Source organism: Oncorhynchus kisutch, linkage group LG4 (genome assembly GCF_002021735.2).
Source record: "Oncorhynchus kisutch isolate 150728-3 linkage group LG4, Okis_V2, whole genome shotgun sequence".
NCBI lineage: Eukaryota > Metazoa > Chordata > Actinopteri > Salmoniformes > Salmonidae > Oncorhynchus > Oncorhynchus kisutch.
This window is the reverse complement of record NC_034177.2, coordinates 48,705,638-48,729,194: the sequence shown is the minus strand read 5'-3', so window position 1 is coordinate 48,729,194 and position 23,557 is coordinate 48,705,638. Positions and strand designations below refer to the sequence as shown.

The following is a 23,557-nucleotide window of genomic DNA, read 5'->3' as shown; positions in this document are numbered from 1 at the left end:
TGAATAACACCCCATTTCTTAAAAATGACACCGCATATTGTGAAATTTCAAGAATGACGTCGTAGATGGGCTACTTTTTAGTCTAATGTCACATTCAGAACAACTGGGATCTCGGAAAACTCCGACTTCTGACTTCAATCGTTTCACGACAACTGGGAACTCGAAAAAATAAAGGTCGAACCATAACGTCAGTGATCTTCGTGGTCGGCAAAACAGACCTCCAGAAAGAAGTCACAGTTCCCGAGTTTGAGCTATTTTTTTCCCCTCCGAGTTCTGTTGTTTTGGACGCACTGACGTCGGAAATATCCGAGTTCCCAGTTGTCTTGAACGCATCATTATTCTCCAGCACGAAGCAGCAGACAGTGTACGTCTAGCTAGCTAGCTAGCTACTTTTCGTACCTGATATCGCTGGCTTTCTCACGCTTCCAAATGTGCTTTTATTTTCAAGATTTTACATTTCTTCTTTGGTGGCCACCCAAACAATAAAACTGAAGTTCTTTTAGTGAAGGTAAGTTTGCAATTCCTTACAAATTCGCATCATTTGATCCAAAATGGCTGCCCGATGCACGCCAGCTAGCCTCGCCAGCTGATTAACGTTACTGCATAAAATGGCGTCGTGATGGAATAACATGGTCATGTTTTAATGCTGCCATGCGGTTACCGGCGTTTTATCGACACATATTGAAACATTACGAACATCTTTGTTTTCCACAAATTAATGACATGACCAGCAGTTGAACACAATACTTCCTACTAGCTAACTATCTCGCGGCTACGTTCAATGTATGCTGGGTAGTTAACGTTTGAGGTAGCATGAATTATTGTTAGCTAGCTTATATCACAAATAGCTGATATCACGTTACCAAAGCGAGTACATACCTGTTTTATTTAGCATTTTATAATTTTTCAACATAATATAGCCACATGGCAGATGTGGCATATCAAGATGCTGATTAAACACCATAATCATTACACAAGTACACCTTGTGCTGGGGAGAAAAGGCCACTCTAAAATGTGCAGTTTAGTCACACAACACAATGCCACAGATGTCTCAAGTTTTGAAGAAGTGTGCAATTGGCATGCTGACTGCAGGATTGTCCACCATATCTGCTGCCATAGAATTATGAACATAGATGTCTCTACCATAAGCCGCCTCCAATGTCGTTTTAGAAAATGAGGCACTATGTCCAACTGACCTCACAACCGCAGACCGCTTTTATGGCATGTGGGCGAGGGAGCAGTTTGCAGATGTCAACGTTGTTTACAGAGTGCCCCATGGTGGCGGTGGGGTTATGGTATGGGCAGGTATAAGCTACAGACAACGGACACAATTGCATTTTATCGATGGCAGTTTGAATGTATAGAAATAACGTGACGAATCCTGAGGCCCATTTTAATTTTCTATTTGTGACCAACAGATGCATCTCTTTTCCCAATCATTTTTTCCCCTAGATTAGGGCCAAATAAATTTATTTCAGTTGACAGATTTCCTCATATGAACTGTAACTCAGTAAAATCAAGGAAATTGTTGCGTTGTTTCATTATATATATTTTTTTGTTCCGTATAATTGAAGTTGGCTACCTAGTCGTTGCACCAGACAAAGTCAGCATTAGAATCTATCTTAGTTGAATAGATTGTCATTTTTGGTAACTCATGATACTAATGCATGATCCATATCTTTCTCTCCTACAGCACTGTTTTCCCCACCCCTCCCTGTTATTATTATTCTTTTAAAGATTCATCTTTGTCAAGCCGCCAAAGTGGAGAGTGTGATTGCAGTAGGGGGTGCTTCTCGTTTCAGGTATGTTCTTCCCTCAATAGGAATCCTTTTAAATATTGAGGGGACATTTCCAAACACACACACTGGGGTTTCATCAAGCAGCATCCTCTTTGCTGTGTTATTTGTACCTCATACCCCACCTGTCATGGATCAGTATGCTGCTTTTCTGAAAATCAGGTCCCTGATTTCTTATAATGTCTGATATTGTTGTATTACAACATAGTACAGCAATTCAACAGCATAGTCTCTGTCACCCATGTGGGTATAACCAATGAGGAGATGGCATGTGGGTACCTGCTTCTGTAAACCAATGAGGAGATGGGAGGGGCAGGACTTGCAGCGCAATCTGCATCAGCAATAGGAATTACTTCTATTTTAGCCCTTGGCAACGCAGACGTGCGCGAGCAGTGTGTGTGCAATAATTGAATAGCGTAGATTCCTACATTTATTTTGCAACGCACGCGATGACATCGGTGTAGTCAGGGTATTAGAGTTGACTGGGGCAGCTCTAGCAGGGCAGAAATTGGACGAACAGACTTGTTGGGAAGGTGGCTTCCTGTGACGGTGCCGCATTAAGCCGTTGAGCTCTTCAGTAAGGTCAGTATACTGCCAATGTTTATCTATGGAGATTGCAAATCCAACTTTATTCGTCACATGCGCCGAATAAAAGTGTAGGCCTTACCGTGAAATGCTTACTTAGAAGCCCTTAACCAACAGTGCAGTTCAAGAAGAGTTTAGTCTATTTGGCAAAACTTTTCTTAAGTTAAAAAATAACAATAAAAAGTAACACAAAAACGAGGCTATATACAGGGGGTACCAGTACCGAGTCAGTGTGCGGGGGTACAGGTTAGTTGGGGTAATTTATACATGTAGGTAGGGGTGAAATGACTATGCATAGATAATATAAACAGCAGGTAGCAGCAGTGTACAAACAGGGGGGGGTCAATGTAAATAGTCCGGTGGCGATTTTATTAATTGTTCAGCAGTCTCATGGCTTGGGGGTAGATGCTGTTGAGCCTTTTGGTCCTAGCTTTGGCATTCTGGTACCGCTTGCTGTGCGATAGCAGAGAAAACAGTCTATAACTTGGGTGACTGGGGTTGCTGAAAATGTTTAGGGCCTTCCTCTGACACCGCCTATTAAGTCCTGGGTGGCAGGAAGCTTGGCCCCAGTGATGTACTGGGCTGTACGCACTACCCTCTGTAGTGCCTTGCGGGCAGATGCTGTTAGTTGCCATACCAGGCGACGATGCAACCGGTCAGGGTGCTCTCTGGTGCAGCTGTAGAACCTTTTGAGGATCTGGGGACCCATGCCAAATCTTTTCAGTCTCCTGAGGGGGAAAAGGTTTTGTCGTCCCCTCTTCATGGCTGTCTTGGTATGTTTGGACCATGATAGTTCATTGGTGATGTGGACACCAAGGAACTTGAAACTGACCTCCTCCCTATAGGCCGTCTCGTCGTTGTCAGCAAACTTAATGATGGTGTTGGAGTTGTTTGGCCACACAGTCATTGGTGAACAAGGAGTACAGGAGGGAACTAAGTACACACCCCTGAGGGGCTCTAGTGTTAAGTATCAGCGTGGCAGACTTGTTGTTGCCTACTCTTACCACCTGGGGCGGCCCGACAAGAAGTCCAGGATCCAATTGCAGAGGGAGGTGTTTTGTCCCAGAGTCCTTAGCTTAGTGATGAGCTTTGTGGGTGCTATGGTGTTGAACGCTGAGCTGTAGTCAATGAACAGCATTCTCACGTAGGTGTTCCTCTTGTCCAGATGGGAAAGGGCTGTGTGGATTGAGATTGTGTCATCTGTTGGGGCGAATTGGAGTGGGTCTAGGGTGTCCGGGAGGATGGTGTTGATGTGAGCCATTACTAGCCTTTCAAAGCACTTCATGGCTACCAACGTGAGTGCTACGGGGCGGTAATCATTTAGGCAGGTTACCTTTGCTTTCTTGGGCACAGGGACTATGGTGGTCTGCTTGAAACAACATGTAGGTATTACTGACTCGGTCAGGGAGAGGTTTAAATTGTCAGTGAAAACACTTGACTGTTGGTCGGCGCATGCTTTGAGGACATGTCCTGGTAATCCATCTGGCCCAGCGTTTTTGTGAATGTTGACCTGTTTTAAAGGTTTTGTTCAAATTGGCTACCGATATCGTTATCACACAGTCATCCGGAACAGCTGGTGTTCTTGTGCATGCTTCAGTGTTGCTTGTCTTGAAGCGAGCATAAAATGCATTTAGCTCGTCTGGTAGGCTTGCGTCACTGGGCAGCTCGGCGTCTGGGTTTCCCTTTGTAATCCGTAATAGTTTTCAAGACCTGCAACATCCGATGAGCGTCAGAGCCGGTGTAGTAGGATTCAATCCTAATCCTGTATTGACACTTTGCTTGTTTCAAATCAAATCAGATTTGGGGCAGGACTTTGTCTGCAACAAATAGCCAAATCCACTAATTTGAAGGGGTGTCCATGTACTTCTGTGTGTGTGTATAGTGTATCTACGAAACTAGGACATGTCACTTGACATTAATGTTATCCAGAGGCTTTAGGGTCAGGATGCAGTCAAACCACATTCACATTGAAAGCCGTGGCTCCAAAAATGACTAAAGCTGACACTGTATAACATAAAATAGTATAGCATCAACTGTGATTTGGCCATATATGGAGAATATTTGTGTTCAATGGGCCCTTTGTTAAGAATGGTGCAATGGTATGTGGGTGGGTGCCACTTTAATGTCCTGAGCACCAACAATGTACCAGGCACCATTGATTTAGTAAGTAAGGGGTTTTAGCTACAGTATTAGGTTTGGTAAATGTACTGCTAGAATGAGTAGTCCTACTCTGAATGTGCACATTGTCATACCAGACAGTGACACATTTTTCTTCCTCTATATTTTGGAGATGGTAATCAGCAATGTTAATCAATAAAGATTTCAGGGGTCACTCTTTCCCCTGCCACTACCATTTCACATGTACTGATTTTTAATTCTGCACCAGAGCCTGAGCTTTTTGGATAACCAGAGATGGCAATACTTAATTTCTCCCAATTTCCACCGTTGTTTCACAGTCAATATTGCAATGAATCGTTATGACATGGGAACATTTATTTGGACTCACTTCCTTACCCACCCAGGAGTTATCCAAAGAATATGATCTGCCTAATTTAATAATTAGTAATAAGGTATGTACTTCCTTAACATGAAGATTAAGACCGTGGATATTATGCAACACAAATGGCTTCAGCAAAGCAAAAACAAGGAAAAGTGGGTTACTCTTTATGCTCCAGATGTTGAATGTGAATAACTGCCATTGTTCTGATCCACAGTGGCGATATCACTATGGTGATGGTAACACGGTCCGATGTCAGTCCATTGTGATTTGTCATGTCTTTATGGCCGATGGGCCTTTTTTTATACTGAACAAAAAATATAAGCGAAACATATAAGGTGTTGGTTTCATGAGCTGAAATAAAAGATCTCCGAAATTGTCCATATGCTCAAAGCGTATTTCTCTCAAATGTTGTGCCAAAATTAGTTTACTTCTCTGTTGGTGAGCATTTATCCTTTGCCAAGATAATCCATCCACCTGATAGGTGTGTCATATCAAGAAGCGGATTAAACAGCATGATCATTACACAAGTGCGCCTTGTACTGGGGACAAAAGGCCAGTCAATGTGCCGTTTTGTCAAACAACACAATGCCACAGATGTCTCATGTTTTGAGGGAGCGTGCAATTGGCATGTTGATTGCAGGAATGTCCACCAAAGCTGTTGCCAGAGACTTGAATGTTAATTTCTCTAGCATAAGCTGCCTCCAACATTTAAAACTGTCCGCACAACTGCAGACCACGTGTAACCACGCCAGCCCAGGACCTCCACACCTGGCTTCTTCACCTGCGGGATCATCTGAGACCAGCCACCAGGACAGCTGATGATACTGTGGGTTTGCACAACCAAAGAATTTCAGAAACCGTATCAGGGAAGCTCATCTGCGTGCTCGTTGTCCTCACCAGGATTTTACCTGACTGCAGTTCAGCATCGTAACCAATTTCAGTAGGCAAAAGCTAACCATCGATGGCCACTGGCACGCTGTAGGCTCCATGGATGAATCCCGGTTTCAACTGTTCCGGGCAGACATGGCATCGTGTGGGCCAACGTTTTGCTGATGTCAACGTTGTGAACAGAGTGCCCCATGGTGAGGTTATGGTATGGGCAGTCATAAGCTACGTACAAGGAACCCATTGCATTTTATCGATGGCAATTTGAATGCACAGAGATACCGTGACGGGACACTGAGGCACATTTGCCACCATCGCCACTCACAAGGATCTGTACACAATTCTTGGAAGCTGAAAATGTCCCAGTTCTACCATGGCCTGCATACTCACTAGACATGTCACTCATCGAGCATGTTTGGGATGCTCTGGATCAACGTGGACGACAGTTCCCACCAATATCCAGCATCTTTGCACAGCCATTGAAGAGGAGTGGGACAACATTCCACAGGCCACAATCAACAGCCTGATCAACTCTGCGAAGTAGATGTCGTGCTGCATGAGGCAAATGGTAGTCACCAGATACTGACAGGTTTTCTGATCCACGCCCCTACCTTTTAAAGTTTTTATATATATCTGACCACAGATGCATATCTATATTCACAATCATGTGAAATCCACAGATTAGTGCCTAATTTCTTTCAATTAACTGATGTCCTTATATGAACTGTAAATCTTTCAAAATGTTTGGATGTTTATTTTTGTTCAGTGTATGTCCAGATTCATCTTGACAGTAACTTTAGCTTGAAGTAGGCTATAGTCCTAGATGAATAGATGCCAACAGAGCCTTGTATGCAAATTATAGGGCTCTGGGTGACAATGTATTGACTAATCTTGTGGATCCAACCATATGTTGCTTAAATCAATCAACACTTTTTAGCTCTCACTTACAGGACATGAATGACCTATGGAGGGGAGTGTGAAACTGTGATCAACTCTTTCAATCAGTTAAACATGTACAATTCCTATGCATTGCTCTTGCATATTCAAAGTTGTTCTCCGTTTACCCTAACAGTGCTTCTTCGGGGGGAGGTGTTGGTAGGGGTGCACCTCAGCACTATCCCAAGACTGTCGGCAACAGGTAGGCCTACCACACAGGCATGATTCCCAGAAATCATTCTAAGGGATCCACAAATAATAAATACTGGGAACCCTGTTTTAGCTAAAAGGCATTTTTTATATGTGATCTGTATCTGAGTGGAATTGATGCTCTCTAGAATGATAAACGTCATCCTCAGTGTATTTGCTCTCCAGCATTGCAGATGTGATTTGCTGTCACCTGTATGTAGTACTGGTGGTGTATGATCACTTAGTGCCGTAGCTCAACAAAGTCTCCTTTCTGTTACTCCAGCGAGTTCCTGGGGAAAACCCCCGGGCACAGCGCTCCGAAATGGGTTCCTTCACGAAGCACTAGACGAGATGCCAACTCCAGCAACGAAAAAGAGCGACACGATGCAATCTTTAGGAAAGTGAGAGGGTAAGTGTCAAGAAACACAATTTGTCCACAAATTGGTATAAGCTTTATTTCCTCAAATGTTCTCAATGTGTTTGGTTTTATGCTCTGTGCCCTTGCTGCCTGCATGAGCACATGCTTCTCTGTCAGATGTTTACAAGAGCAAACCATCAACTTTATATGGCTAACAAGCAAATCTTGTTGATTTCCCAACCCCTCTTGATTATGCATGTGCCCATGAGTTGACATGTCCCTGTTCTCTCTCCCCGCTCCTCCTTTTCCTCTTTAGCATACTCAACAAGCTCACGCCTGAGAAGTTTGACAAGCTATGCCTTGAGCTCCTGAATGTGGGCGTAGATACAAAACTCGTCCTTAAAGCAATCATCTTGCTGGTAAGTAAGCCTCTTATTTATTTTCCTGTTAACCGTGTCTGCTCTTTGCAAATGTAATCTATAATTTCCTGGCATCCTCCATGTATAACTGATGCTTTAATGGATTAAAAGAAAATATTTTTTTCCCTCTCTCCTCCCTCCCATCTAGATTGTAGACAAAGCCCTAGAAGAGCCGAAGTATAGCTCACTCTATGCGCAGCTATGTCTGCGTTTGGCAGAGGACGCACCAAACTTTGATGGCCCTTCGCCCGAGATCCAAACATCCCAAAAGCAGAGCACTGTAAGCATCAAGTTTAGATAGTTTTTCTTTTCTGCACGGTTATGTCTTTTAGTCTAGTTGTATGGTAATCTGTATGTGCTGTACAATAGTGTAGAACCAACTCTGGTCTTCTCTTTATGTTCCAAGTGCCTGTATAGAATGTCACTGGTTCTGATGTTCAATCTCAAATGTTGTCCTGATTTTGCAGACCTTCAGAAGACTTCTAATTTCCAAGCTTCAAGATGAATTTGAAAACCGCAGCAGAAATGTTGAAAGTGAGTACCACAACTCCCCAACACGGCTCTTTTGGGACAAGGCCCACCACAAGTCCGCTCCTTGACTCCCTATTGTACTTGTACTAACTTGATGTTCTCCTTCTACCAGTCTATGACAAACATGACAACCCTCTTACTTCTGAGGAGGAGGAGCAGCGTGCCATTGCCAAGATCAAGATGCTTGGCAACATTAAATTCATCTCGGAACTTGGCAAACTTGACCTCATCCATGAATCTATCCTTCATAAGTGCATCAAAACAGTATGTTCAACCATTTCAGTGTAGTTCTTTTGGATTTAGTTTTGTATACCTTTTTATCATTATTTGCAACTTAAGATACAACTTTGTCTAGTTGTTCTGCTTTGCAATCTTCGTAGTTTTTACTTTTCTACTGGCACTGGTCCCTAATATGCCACTTGTATAATACCATCATCCCCCTCTCCCTAGCTTTTGGAAAAGAAGAAGAGAGTCCAACTCAAGGATATGGGGGAGGATCTGGAGTGCCTCTGTCAGATAATGAGAACAGTGGGGCCTAGACTCGACCATGAAAAAGCTAAGGTACATTCTCTTGTTCCTAGCGGTCTGTCTGCTGTCATCCCTACGGCCTGTATGTCTTGTCTCTTTCTCTGTCATGACACCACTGTTCATCTCTCCCCCAGTTTGAAATGTATCAGTACTTTGGCCAAATACGCCCGCTGTCTGAGAATGTGTCCATCTCCTAACACCACTGTCCATCTCTGCCCTACAGTCTTTAATGGACCAGTACTTTGGCCGTATGTTATCCTTAATGAACAACAAGGAATTGCCCGCCAGGATCCGCTTCCTGCTGCAGGACATGGTAGAGCTGCGAGACAACAACTGGGTCCCCCGCAAAGCTTTCATCGACAACGGACCAAAGACCATCAACCAGATCCGTCAAGAGGCAGTGAAAGTGAGTCAGTGGAGAGAACTGGAATTAATGGCCTGTTCGTCTCATCCTCTCTTTGCCGCATCCTCAAAAGGAGGAGAGACCCTGGACCTTGTCATCCAGTACAGTTGAGAAGGAGGCGAGGAAAGAGGACATGAGGAATTGAGGAAAGCCCAATTGAGAACGAGCCTGTGTATATCACCATCTAAGTCAAAGTAGCATCTTTGAACCTGTGATGCCCTACCTGTGGCTTCTTAGGCCAAGCTTATTGGTACAGCAACCCTATGCTTTTTCTTTTATAACTGGAGCTTCCTGACAACCCCTCCGGGTCTCTTTTTTTCTTCTGCAAAGCAACTCTCACTTATTACAGCACAGAGAGAATGCCTTCACACATCTACTAATGGAAGCATATGATTATTCTGTAGTTGCCCAGTGTATCTAAGAGTGATGAGTGACAGAGAATGCACATGGCTATATAACTACAACATCAAGAAGCAACAAATAGGATGTATTTTTAGTGTCTTTTTGAGCACTATTCACTGGAGTGTGTTTTTGTCTCCCCAGGATTTGGGTGTTTTCATCCCAGCGACCATGGCTCAGGGAATGAGGATGGACTTCTTCCTGGAAGGCCCTTTTATGCCAAACAGGATGAAAATGGAGACTCTCGGGGGATTGGCTGACATGTTTGGACAAATGCCAGGTAGGCACGGGCGTAGGTTTGTCCATCTGCCTGTCTAGGTCTCGTCCATTAACCACTTATTGTCTGCCAGCGTGTTTGAGGGGATCATTTATCACAAAATGAGTAGTTATTTGGGATGTAACATGATTTTGTAGGCCAGTGATTCTACCCAGTCTGACTTATAAAGTCTACTTCAAACATGCTCTGTGACTGAGAAAATGTGACAGCCAGATGTAAATTCTCACTCCTCTCTAACCTCTCTCCTCAGGTGGTGGGATAGGGACGGGCCCGGGGGTCATTCAGGACAGGTTCTCTCCCACTCTGGGACGTCATCGCTCCAACCCACTCTTCAACGTCAACGGACATAACGGCCACAACACCGCCCCCCAACCACAGTCTCCGTTTGAAATTGGAGCCAACAAGTCTTTTATCAAGTCCAACCAGGTAAATAACTGGATTTGATTTGATTCAATGCGGGAGCATTTTGGCCATATTAATGGTTTAGTAAACTTGCAGCATGTGTGCGCAACAGAGATGAGCTGTCCTTTCTTCCTGCTTGTGGAAAGGAAATGTGTCTCTTCCCGCTAGCGCCACCAATTTATGTTTCTTGTCTGGTCTGTTTTAAAGGTTCAGAATCAGCATTTCCAGAACCAGAACCACCAGAGCCAGCAACAGCAGGTCCAGTCCAACAAGGACATGCCTCCACGTTTCAGCAAGAAGGGACAACTCAACCTAGAAGAGGTACATTAACCCACTCCCCACCAGTCTGGCCACTAGTGCTGAGCGATTAGTGCTTTTTGATATTTGTTTGACTATACAAAAAATAATAATCACAATTTTGGGTTTCGATAATAAAAAAAACATTAACCGCGCTAATTAATACAAATCCCATGATGGTAGTGACTGCCTATGGCTGTTTATTAGTTATTCACATAAATTTAATAAAATATTTCGGTCATTGTGTATAATCTCTATAGAGCTGCTACCTATGTTGTCTGACAAAATCACAATTTTAGTATGTCTTCAAATTTAAAAAGGAATACTTTAATGAATGCTGAATACCAATACCTACATCACGAAGCAACTGCTTTCTATTTATCCCCTTTTGATTGCGCATTCTTCTCTCTTATTCTTCTCTCTTAAAGAAACACAGACCGGACAAGTACTACATCGCACAGTTCGGGCATGATCTGATTTATCTATAAAGAAACTGCAGTGCACCTTGCATTGAGCTCACAAAACAAACAAAAAACAGAATTAAGTGGAATTCAAATAATTGAACCGACCTCTGTCAATTAGTTGGTTTAAACACTGAAAAATAACCTGATAAAGTCTGCAGTGTATCACCCATTGGGCTATAAAAGAGAAGCGAAAGGATCTTCTTGTATGTTCGTTAAATAGTGTTGTATGTTTCTCATATTGAAATTGAGGCCTTAGCACAGTTCAGAGCGTGATGTCAGATATGTCACATCAGAATGAGTGCTTCATCCAATGTCTGACAACTGTGAGCGGCCAGCCACATCCTCTAACCAGCCATTAGCATACTCTGCTGCTTCTTTCCGTGATGTGGTTTCTTACATTTGTTTAATTATTGGAGCGGCACTCAGCGCGAGCGAAGTGGATACGTATTTTTTCATTTCGCCGGTAAGAACAGTCAAGCCAGTCTGACTAGGCTTGGGTGCCACTGCCATACAGGAAAAACAGAGCACAGTGACAGTCATGCTTGCACCTTTACATTAGTGAAAAGCTCAAGTTTCTAGCCCAAACCACCAACTAACTACCTTTCCCACCAAACATTCTGATTGGTTTCATCCTTCCAACTAAAAGTCCCGATTTGACATATCGCTTTACATTAGTATTTTGGGCCCCCAAAAAATGTAATCCAAATTTGAGCAAAGTCATGTCGGAAAAGCGACATCGAGAAGAACACGAGTGAATGCACAGCAGGAGTGAAGCCACTGTCCACAAAAGACGGTGAAGACCCAAGTAATACAAAGTCCTCATTGTTGAAAAATATATTTTGTCACTGAATAAAGACAACTTATCATCAGACCATATCCTGTGATTTCTGTATCAGCTAAAAATCTAGTATAGCCCATTTTTTACACCCCTGCTGGCTTACCCCTACCATCTAGATCTGAGTGGGCCAGTTCATTTTGCATATCCTGGTGCACTTATTGGCTTGCTATCTGCTAGCAACATGACATTACAACTCTTTGGTCACTTTAGTACCTACTTACCTGATGCGCCTTCATCACTGAGGTATAATAAGAACGCACCGAAACCACCAGCATGCTGTTCCTTTCTTGACGTCAAAGCCGTGTTTGAGTGTTTGATAAATATAATTTATTTCGAAAATAGTAGTTTACACTTTCCCAAAAGACAGTTTTATATGGAAAATAATCAGTCTACGTTGTCAGATTTGTGGAAATTATATTGTGCAACCTTCACTTTAACCATAAAACGTCCAGGTTTTAAACAATTAAGTTTGTCATTTTATGAAGCATGTCTTACCTTCAAAGTAGCCTAGCCAAAATATAACCATAGAAATGTTGAGGGAATTATTTTATTAACACTTAGTATGTTAAGTTCATGTTTTAAGTATCCCTATATTTCTGTTATTACGGGGCTATCACTCAGTCAAGAGTGCGCCTGCGCAGGGAGTCTTGTTGTTGATGGACCTAGCCTTGAGTGGAATGGCTACCTTGTAGTGTGTTCATATAGTATATGAAACTTTGTTAAACTGTAACCTTATCGTTGTGTCATTTCGAGTTAACATTGTAGTTATTAACCATCCTCTGCTACCAATGTGCCACCTCGCTTCGACGAGAAGGGGTCCGTACGAAAGTTGAAAAAATTAACTTAGAATCTGGATGAGAAAAAACGAGCACTTGCGGTGGTATTATCGCTCGAAGGAAGAGCGAGAGATACAGCACTGGAAATATCCGTTGAGGATTTGAACAAGGATGACGGTATGGGAACTTTGATCAGAGCACTGGATTCTATATTTCTTAAAGAAGAGAAAGACTGTGCCTACGAGGCATATTCAAACTTTGACAGTGTTACGAGAGATATTTTGGTTGCAATGACGGACTACATCATTGATTTCGAACAGAGGTACAATAGGATGCGCAAGTACGACATGGTTCTCCCGGATGCAGTGTTATCTTTCAAGTTGCTAGATACTGCCTGTCTGGATGGTAGGGATAAACAGTTGGCTTTGACTGCTTGTACTGTGCTGACTTTTGCATCAATGAAGTTGGCACTAAAATGTATTTTTGGTGAAAAAATGTCTGTCGCGCCAATTGCAGATGGAATGCAAGTGAGTGACGCAGCATATTACACTGAGCAGCAGAGAAAAGGCACCAACAAGTCACGTTCTCAAAACAACCAGAAGAGGGTGCCATTTCCCGGCACAAATCCACTGGACAAATATGGAAGATCAAAATGTGCTATTTGTCAAAGCACTTACCATTGGGTTAAGGACTGTCCTCATAAAAATGAACAAGTTAAACTAACAGAGGAAAATGTAAACACAGAGCAGTGTAACATTACACTGTTTTCAAATGAATCTGCTTCTGACACTGAGATTTTTATAGTTGAATCCTTAGGATCTGCTGTGATTGATACTGCATGTACACGGACAGTGTGTGGTGCAAAATGGCTTGATAGCTATGTCAGTGAACAAAATATGAAAGAAGTACAAAATATGATTGACACACCAAGCAACAGAGCTTTCAAATTTGGAGATGGGAGAATTGTCCATTCTACCAAGAGAGTTAAGACACCAGCAAAAATTGGTCAGACAAAGTGTCACATTGAAACAGAGGTGGTGCCTACAGATCCCCTTACTATTAAGCAAAGCTACCCTCAAGAAGGCAGAGGCTGTACTAGACATAAAAATGACATGGTAGTGATGTTTAAACAACCAGTGACTCTTGGACTTACTACCTCAGGCCACTATTGTGTAAACATTTTAGTCCCAGACATCACACAGAGTCCATGCAAAAATGAGATTCTGACTGACAGGGCACATGGAGATTCTGAAAGTCACAGAGAACATGAACACAAAAGAAAAACACAAAGTATTGTTCAAGCTTCACAAACAGTTTGGACATGCTACAGTTGACAGACTTCAGAAGTTACTCAGCAGTTCAGGGAATAATGATGATGAGAAGTACGAAACTGGAAACAAAGTGTACTACAAACGAGTTGACTGTCAAGAGTGGAAAGGACCGGGAGTAGTCATTGGTCAAGATGGTGTGATATTTTGAGGTACGGAGGCATCATTGTCAGGGTGCATCACTCAAGATTGCGGAAAGTAAATTATCAACAAGATAGAGGGGCTGTTGCTGAGAATCAGTCTCCTAATGAAAATGACAAAGACACAGTAACAGACACAAACCTACCAGATGTCGCATCCAATGATATGGACACTGAAACTGACACAGGAAATGGAGCAGAGACCTACAACCATGCCCCTGTAATACTGTTGAGTGTTCAAATGAGGAAAACATTCAACAACAATCACGTGTATTAAGAGAACATGGTTGTTCCAATCTGAAAACTGGACAAACTGTTAAATACATGGACAGAGAAAGTGGTGTTCCACATACAGAAACCGTCATTGGACGAGCAGGAAAAGCCAAAGGAAAACACCAGAACTGGTACAACTTGTAGTACTCTGAACTAGCTGTCTAGACCTGTCACTTGTAGATCATATCAGAATTGAACCAATGGAAAATTGAGAAAAACAATGACATTCAAAATGATGATGTACTTGAAACAAAGGACATGTCATTTGACTCAGCTAAGCTAGATGAGCGCAGTAATTGGAGGAAAAATGAAGTGTTTGAGGAAGTCAAAGACTTGGCCAAAAATGTATCTCAACAAGGTGGGTGTGTACCCTTAAAGAATCCTTAACTGGAATAGTGCCTGAAGTACGTCTAGTGGCTAGAGGTTTTGAGGAGCTGGCTGCTAAAGAACTCCCAAAAGACTCACCGACATGCGCCTCAGTCACTCAGATTGCTGATGTCAGTGATCTGCCAGAAAAAATTGAAACTTTAATTCCATAGACATCAAATCTGCATTTTTGTAGGGAACAGAGCTGTCAAGGGACATTCACATCCGACCTCCGCCTGAAGCTAAAAGCGAATGAACACTGTGGAAACTAAAAAAGTGTGTGTATGGACTGGCAGATGCATCACTCTACTGGTACAACAAAGTCAAGGCAGCAATGCTGAATACAGGTGGAAAAATGTCACAAGTGGATCCTGCAGTCTTCTATTGGCTTGATCAAGACTGCAATGTGACTGGAGTACTTGCCTGTCATGTTGATGACTTTATCTGGGGTGGCTCACAGACCTTTGCTTCAACTGTGATTCCACACCTCAAAGCTGTTTTCTAGATCGGCTGTGAGGAGCATGATCATTTTTGTTATGTTGGAATAGAATTTATTACAGTTGATGGAAAAATACAGATGCAACAGGAGAGCTATATCAAGAATCTTCAACCCATTCACCTGGATTCTTCAAAAGCCGTACAAAGGAATTCCCCTCTGAAATTGAAGCTGATCAATTGAGGTCAAAGATTTTATGGGTTGCTAGACCGAGTAGATGATGGTGTAATGTTTGATGGTTGCAACTTGGCATCTAACACAAAACACGCCACTGTACAAACCATTCATGAGGTGAACAAAGTTGTTCGTAAACTGAAATCACAACAAGTGACTAAAGTTTCAGCACATTGGAAAGATGACTCTTTGAAACTAGTTGTCTTCAGTGATGCTTCGCTAGGGAACCTTACAGATGGAGGCACACGGTGGACATCTAATCGTGTTAATAGGTGAAGGAGGAAGATTCTCACCTATCTGTTGGCAGTCAAAAAGGATCAGAAGGGTTGTCCGAAGCACACTTGCTGGAGAAACCCTTGCTCTTGCGGATGGAATTGACAATGCTATCTTTCATGCAATTCTGTTCTCAGCACTAACCACTGGTGAGACAAAACGGCACTTTCTACCTGTAGTTTGTGTCACTGACAACTACTCATTAGTTGATGCTGTGAAGTCAACCAAGTCTGTCACAGAGAAAATACTTTGTCTTGAGCTTAACAGCATCAAGGAAACTTATTCAAGCCCAGAGAATCCAGCGGATTCTGTGGTCGACCACACAGGAACAGCTTGCTGACTGTCTGACTAAAAAAGGAGCACCTTTGTCTTGTGCTCCTACAGGCTCTCAGTAATGGAAAGTGGCAGCTTGAGTAATACAAATTAAAAACTGTCACACAACCCATTTGTAATGGGGATCTTGAATAATACTTGGACATTTAATTATGTTGTTTTATTTGTCTTTAAAGAAAAGGGGGAGATTGTTAAGTTCATGTTTTAAGTATCCCTATATTTATGTTATTACGGGGCTATCACTCAGTCAAGAGTACGCCTGAGTCTTGTTGTTGATGGACCTAGCCATGAGTGGAATGGCTACCTTGTAGTGTGTTCATATAGTATAGTAAACTTTGTTAAACTGGAACCTTGTCGTTGTGTCATTTCGAGTTAACAAATATGCCATTGAAACCAGAATTTCTCACGTTCTACTGGTTTTCGAATCAATGTTCCTTTTATTGTCCAGCAGGCCAAGGCATAATCGTAGTCATATTGCAGTAGTAACCCATGCTAGTTGACCCATCTTTAGATCTCCACTTTATTTCTATGAAACATTTTCATCTGTCACATAACCGCTCGGTGTGCTGTGCACTTTTGGGAAGTGTTTTCCTGCTAATTGCATTTTGGGACATTCTCACACACAGCCTACAGCCATGTGCGCATGGTTGAGTTTATAATATTTAGAAATATAACTTTATGAACTGTTTGATTTGTTGCATCAGCCTCACTTGCTTTTTAAAATGTTTTTATGTGCAGTGGTCCCAGAACTGTTCCAGATTCTGTTTTGAACCGTGGGCATATTTGTTTTGTTTTTTTGGTCACGGACGACCGGACTCCCTTAATTTCGAGCCCTGGAGGGAATTCATTTTATTAAGCCATAAGTATTTGGTTGTAATTGTAATGTTGCACTATTTTATATACTACATTTTTGTCTGATTCTCTATGGTAAAAAATATAGTGATGCATTTAATTTTGTAAAGTGGTTCCTTGCATCATACAATTACGTTAAAATGGTGTTAGAAGTCTCTTGATCTTTTGGACAACTAAAAAAACTGTCCTACTTGTCCAAGGGAGAAGTGGCAAAAAAAAGAGTTAATGTCAAGTCCTGCCTTTTCTATTATAAAGTAAAAAGTATGAAGTTAAATTCAATGTATTGAGTAGAGGTGTGAATATCAGGGACACTGTTTTTGTGCAGCACATGTGCAGAACGTATATAGAAGGAGAACAGGCATCCTGGGGAGGAGTGGCCGGGGCAAATCCTGTGGTGTGACGATACTTCACGGTATCGTGATACTTGACATAGTATCACATTGTTATTAAAATGTTCACGTGTTTCCATTCTAACATGCTAACCATTCTGCTACTCCCCCCCCCCCCCCCCCCCCCGTGTTGTAGATCAGCCTGAGACCAGCTCAGTCGTTCCTCCTGAATAAGAACCAGGTTCCCAAGCTGCAGCCCCAAATCCCCACCATGATCCCCCCCAGTGCCCAGCCCCCCCGCACCAACACCCCTCCATTGGGACAGGTAAGGGATCAGCAGAGCACACCCCACTTCACCTTTTAAAACCCCCAACCAGGGTGTTGGGGTCGATTCATTTTCAATTCTGGAAGAAAACTGACATTCAAATTCTTCCCGTTGCTGTTCAATGACGAAATTGGAATGTCAGTTAACCTCTTAAAACGGAATTGACCCCAACTCCGAATCCAACTGGGCTTTTGAGGGCTTGCCATGTTTGTTGTTCCAATGTAGTTCACCTAGTCTTCCCCCTTCTCCCCCAGTCTCCACAGCTCGGCCTCAAAAGCAACCCTCCTCACATTCATGAGAAACCTCATAAGACCAGCAAGAAACCACCGCCGGCTAGGGAGGAGCTGCTGAAAATGACAGTAGGCAACAATTTAGTACCGATGTGACTGAATTCTGGTATCACGACTCTTTATCACAATGTATATTATTGGCACCGATACACCGTGCAACACTAAACAAGGTTCACTTTTCACTCTCCCCCTTTAGGAGACTGTTGTAACGGAATACCTGAACAGCAAAAACATTGATGATGCTGTGAACGGTGTCAGAGAGATGAAGGCTCCCAAGCACTTCCTGCCGGAGATGCTGAGTAAGATCATTGTGGTGTCGCTGGACCGGTCAGATGAGGATAAGGAGCATGCCAGCACCCTCATACACACGCTACGCACAGAAGGCCTCGTTACCGGGGATAACTTCATGCAGGTATGTGTCTCTTCCGCGCAATATTTTTGACATTCATGTCAAATACTTTTGATGCGCTTGGTAAAGCTTTGTTTTCATCTCACTAATGTCTTTGTCCTAACTTTATTTGTTTCTCTCCCTACATCCTTGCTTCCAAGGCTTTCCTCAACGTGCTTGACCAGTGCCCTAAGATCGAGGTGGACGTGCCGCTTGTGAAATCCTACCTAGCCCAGTTTGCAGCCCTGGCCCTCATATCTGAGCTGGTGAGCGTGTCTGAGCTGGCCCACCCTCTGGAGAATGGAACCCACTTCCCCCTCTTCCTGCTGTGTCTGCAGCAGACTGCCAAGCTCACGGACAAGGAGTGGCTCACTGACCTCTTCCAACAGAGCAAGGTCAACATGCAAAAGATGCTACCCGGTAGGTTGACATCCCTCTCTCCACATACTCCCTCTAAAGGTGCTTTAGTGACTGAAATGGAAGGATTTCACTGTGATTTTAAATTTGTCATGTGATGACATCTCATAATCATTAGACTAAAGGCACTTGATATCACAGATGACCAACGAAAGAGACTAATGATTACAATATCTGAACAGTATCATCAGAGACTGCAGCACATTCATCTTCCATGACAGTGATGCTATGGCTAATCTGACCTGTCTGTCTGTTCTGGTCCTCCAGAGATTGACCAGAACAAGGACCGCATGTTGGAGATCCTGGAGGGTAAGGGCCTGAGCTTCCTGTTCCCCCTGTTGAAGCTTGAGAAGGACCTTCTGCTGCAGATCAAGGCAGACCCCTCACCGCAGGCCATCTACAAGTGGATCAAAGACAACATCTCCCCCAAGCTCCACACCGACAAGGGTTTTGTCAACATCCTCATGACCAGGTAGGTACTGAACCTCCATGATGGAGACTACTTTTTGTTTAAAAAAAATTGTCGCTCCTTTTCCTCCAATTTCGTGATATCCAGTTGGTATTTAGTCTTGTCCCATTGCTGCAACTCCCATACGGATTCGGGAGAGGTGAAGGTCGAGAGCAATGCTTCTTGACACTCTGCTTGCTTAAACTGTAAGCCAGCCGCACCAATGTGTCGGAGGAAACACCGTACAGCTGGTGAGCCGAAATCAGTGTGCAATCGCCCTTCCGCCACGAGTCGCTAGAGCGCTATGGGACAAGAACATTACTGCTGGCCAAACCCTTCCCCAACCCCGATGATGCTGGACCAATTGTGCGCCGCCTCATGGGTCTCCCGGTCTCGGTCGGCTGCTTCACAGCCCGGGGTCGGACATGGATCTGTAGCGATGCAGTGCCTGAGACCGTTGCGCCACTCCAGAGGCCCGGAGACTACCTTTGAAATCTTATTTAGACTGCTTATGGTTGAATAAATGTATTCATTCAAGGCTTGAGACCAATATGACAGTGGAGTCTAAACTGTACTTTTCACAATACAGAATCGCCCTTTCGGTCTATTTTTGCACAATATTTCATGCACACTGTGGTGGGTGAAGACGCAAACTAATGGAATGTGTAAAATACAATTTTGGGAGCATTCATTAGTGTATCCATTTTACCACGCTCTTACTGTTGCTTCCCCTCTCCTCCCAGTTTCTTGCAGTACATCTCAGGGGAGCTGTGTTGTGTGGAGGAGGAGGAGGGCAGTGGTGGAGAGGAGCAGGCGGTGGGGCCCTCCAAAGAGCAGCTTGACCAAGAGAAGCAGCTGCTGCTGGCCTTCAAACCCGTCATGCAGAAGTTCCTACACGACCAGCCCCAGCTACAGGTCTCAGCCCTGTACGCCCTGCAGGTGCACTGCCATGCCAGCCACTTTCCCAGAGGTAGGTTTACTGCCCCACGCCACTTGACAGGCTGTCATTGAAACTAATATTTTGGTGGAAACCTATTAACTTTTGCTTTAGTTGTCAGTGATCAAGATTTTAATTTATTTGATCGTTTTTGGACATGCGAGTAGGATATTCTTCTGTCGACTTCATTGCAACTGTGTCTCTTCTGCTGCGTGTTGTGTGTGTTTATTTCAGGTATGCTGCTGCGCTACTATGTCCACTTCTACGATATGGAGATCATTGAAGAAGAAGCCTTCCTTGCATGGAAAGAAGATATTACCCAAGAATTCCCTGGAAAGGGAAAAGCTTTATTCCAGGTATTTTTTGTTGCGAAATCTGTCACAGTTGACCAACTGGTAGCTTATAAATCACATTTTATTTGTCACATACACATGGGTAGCAGATGTTAATGCGAGTGTAGCGAAATGCTTGTGCTTCTAGTTCGGACAATACAGTAATAACCAATGAGTAATCTAGCTAACAATTACACAACTACTGCCTTATACACAAGTGTAAAGGGATAAAGAATATGTACATAAAGATATATGAATGAGTGATGGTACAGAACTGCATAGGCAAGATGCAATCGAGTACAGTATATCCATATGAGATGAGTAATGTAGGGTATGTAAACATAAAAGTGACATAGTTTTAAAGTGGCTAGTGATACATGTATCACATAAAGATGGAAAGATGCAGTAGATGATATAGAGTACAGTATATACATATACATATGAGATGAGTAATGTAGGGTGGTATGTAAACATTATTTTAAGTGGCATTGTTTAAAGTGGCCAGTGATACATTTTTTTACATCAATTTCCATTATTAAAGTGGCTGGAGTTGAGTCAGTATGTTGGCAGCAGCCACTCAATGTTAGTGGTGGCTGGTCTGATGGCCTTGAGATAGAAGCTGTTTTTCAGTCTCTCGGGCCCTGATTTGATGCACCTGTACTGACCTCGCCTTCTGAATGATAGCAGGGTGAACAGGTAGTGGCTCGGGTGGTTGTTGTCCTTGATGATCTTTATGGCCTTCCTGTAACATTGGGTGGTGTAGGTGTCCTGGAGGGCACGTAGTTTGCCCCCGGTGATGCGTTGTGCAGATCTCACTACCCTCTGGAGAGCCTTGCGGTTGTGGGCGGAGCAGTTGCCGTACCAGGCGATGATACAGCCCGACAGGATGCTCTCGATTGTGCATCTGTAGAAGTTTGAGTGCTTTTGGTGACAAGCCAAATTTCTTCAGCCTCCTGAGGTTGAAGAGGCGCTGCTGCACCTTCTTCACAATGCTGTCTGTGTGGGTAGACCAATTCAGTTTGTCCGTGATGTGTACGCCGAGGAACTTAACACTTACTACCCTCTCCACTACTGTCCCGTCGATGTGGATAGGGGGGGGTGCTCCCTCTGCTGTCCGCAAACTTGATGATTGAGTTGGAGGCGTGCATGGCCATGCAGTCGTGGGTGAACAGGGAGTACAGGAGAGGGCTCAGAACGCACCCTTGTGGGGCCCCAGTTTTGAGGATCAGCGGGGTGGAGATGTTGTTACCTACCCTCACCACCTGGGGGCAGCCCGTCAGGAAGTCCAGTAGCCAGTTGCACAGGGCGGGGTCGAGACCCCGGGTCTCGAGCTTGACGACGAGTTGAGGGTACTATGGTGTTAAATGCTGAGCTGTAGTCGATTATACACTTAAACATGTGTACCCAGTCCTTTATTCTTTTGTGAGTAAATCATAACAATTGTGCTTGCAACCACAACAGGGTTGCGCTCAGTATGTGGAAAGCATTTGGAAACTGAGTGAAACAGGGAGGTAGCCTCCTACCCGAACTTGTTCAATAACAACACATATTTCTGCTTAACATTCTGCCCTATTTAACATGACCCTGTATAACACTCTCCCCTGTTAGGTCAACCAGTTGCTAACCCTCTACCTCTCTCCTGTTAGGTCAACCAGTGGCTAACCTGGCTGGAAACAGCTGAGGAAGAGGAGTCAGAAGAAGAGGCTGACTGAGAAACAAACCAGAACTGTCAGGCACCATAGAGTAGAGAAACATACCTTGACATACAGTACAGCTATCTATCTATTACCACCCTAATCTCCCCTTTAACTAACCACTGCTAGAGACTGCTTATGTCCTGCAATAATTAGCCAAGCATGTTATCATGGCATAGTAGATAACCATCGAGCTCTGTATAGGCACTGAAGCCTTTCACCTTTATTTTAATGGTTGATTTGTTTTGGGTCCCTGTCCCGTTTCTGCAATATGAATTTAATGTAGCCTATGGACTGTCTCAAACCACATCTGTACTTTTTTTGTTTTGCTCCTACTGTAACCACGGAGTTAGTTTTGCCACAATAACTGACTGACAAGTATTGCATTAACACTATTTGATATGATTTGTTATCCCCTTTAAAGAAAATGTTTATTTGACACCTGTTTAGGGTCTTTTCCCTAAAGGGCATGCAAAATATGTCCAATCTAGAGAGTAAGTCAACAAAACCATGGTCTTAGTCAACTGAATCTTGCCTAAAATCTTTGTTTTAAACCAAAGATCTCTTCGAATGCCCTGTTGCTGATAAAGGAGCATGTTGCATTCTGTTTATGGGAATTATATTCTTCCCACGCAAGGCTGTAGTGGTTGCAATACTCATTCTTTAATTGTTACATAAACTGTAAGTTAATCATTGGTGTGCTGCTGTAACGTTTCAAAAGTTGCCTTTGTTTTTACCTCTTAGATGGGCTTTGTGTTTCATGTTGGGATACAGAATATCCTCTTTTTTTTGGAGAAATGCCTATACAAGAAAGCCCAGCCCAATGCAGAAATGTTGATATAAATATCCTGGTCTACTAACACAATACAACCCCTGTATTGGACTTCCAATGAAGCTCGATCTGGTTTACTAATGTGAACGTCAAAGAACGTAACAAATGTCACCTTTTTTAAATTAATTGGATGACTTCTTACCTCCGCATCCCTTTTGCCTGTAAAGTTTGTCAAAGGTGGGGGTACAGGAATATATTTTCCCTAGCATATTGAGTTTACACCGATATGTTTAAGTAAATTTTTTAATTGGCGAATAAAAGCTTGTGAGAAAGTTGTATAGCGCATAAAGGCTTACCATACTGAACATAAATCTTAATGAAGTCATGGAATAAAATCTTCACTTTGCCCAACAAGATTAGCCAATGTGCTCACAAACCATGTGTATGTAGAAAGCAATGGATTTTGATCATGTTGTATTCAGGTGATGAGTATTGTGCACTGATATTGCTTAACCGTCAATAAAGTCCAATACTTGAGCACTGACACATTTTTGTTGTCCTTTGCACTATTTTAATTCAAATGTTACATTTTCTCATACTGATTATGATTAATTGTGGCTTTATTTTGCATGATGAAAGTTGACTTCACATTTTTACCTTTACAAAAGGATAACAAACAAAACATTCTTGCAATATATCATTAGATCAAGAGGCTATTCTGAAGTGGGTTGTAACTAGTCAGTGTTGAACGATGTGTGTAATGCAGTCTTTCCTGCTTCTCTGTGGATCCCCCCCCCATGCCAGGA

The 23,557-nt window shown here is 43.0% G+C and overlaps 1 protein-coding gene across 1 annotated transcript; it reads left to right on the top strand.

Moving 5' to 3' along the window:
- Nucleotides 1–309: 309 nt before the first annotated feature.
- Nucleotides 310–23,297, top strand: LOC109888912 (eukaryotic translation initiation factor 4 gamma 2-like). Its single transcript, XM_031823136.1, has 21 exons — nt 310–508; nt 1,695–1,803; nt 6,840–6,905; nt 7,176–7,301; nt 7,567–7,669; nt 7,818–7,949; nt 8,137–8,203; nt 8,313–8,464; nt 8,651–8,761; nt 8,952–9,134; nt 9,675–9,810; nt 10,058–10,233; nt 10,417–10,530; nt 17,345–17,473; nt 17,728–17,832; nt 17,960–18,175; nt 18,313–18,571; nt 18,836–19,040; nt 19,760–19,986; nt 20,188–20,309; nt 21,932–23,297. The coding sequence occupies exons 8-21, from the start codon at nt 8,381–8,383 to the stop codon at nt 21,995–21,997; spliced, it is 2,133 nt and encodes a 710-aa protein (XP_031678996.1). The 5' UTR covers nt 310–508; nt 1,695–1,803; nt 6,840–6,905; nt 7,176–7,301; nt 7,567–7,669; nt 7,818–7,949; nt 8,137–8,203; nt 8,313–8,380; the 3' UTR covers nt 21,998–23,297.
- The last annotated feature ends 260 nt before the right edge of the window (nt 23,298–23,557 follow it).

Bases quoted from the DNA above. Each gene is read 5' to 3' on its own strand.
- LOC109888912 (XM_031823136.1), top strand. From the start codon at position 8,381: ATGCTTGGCAACATTAAATTCATCTCGGAACTTGGCAAACTTGACCTC. The intron at 8,465-8,650 runs GTATGTTCAACC...CCCTCTCCCTAG, and splicing joins TTCATAAGTGCATCAAAACA to CTTTTGGAAAAGAAGAAGAG. The intron at 18,176-18,312 runs GTATGTGTCTCT...CTTGCTTCCAAG, and splicing joins CCGGGGATAACTTCATGCAG to GCTTTCCTCAACGTGCTTGA.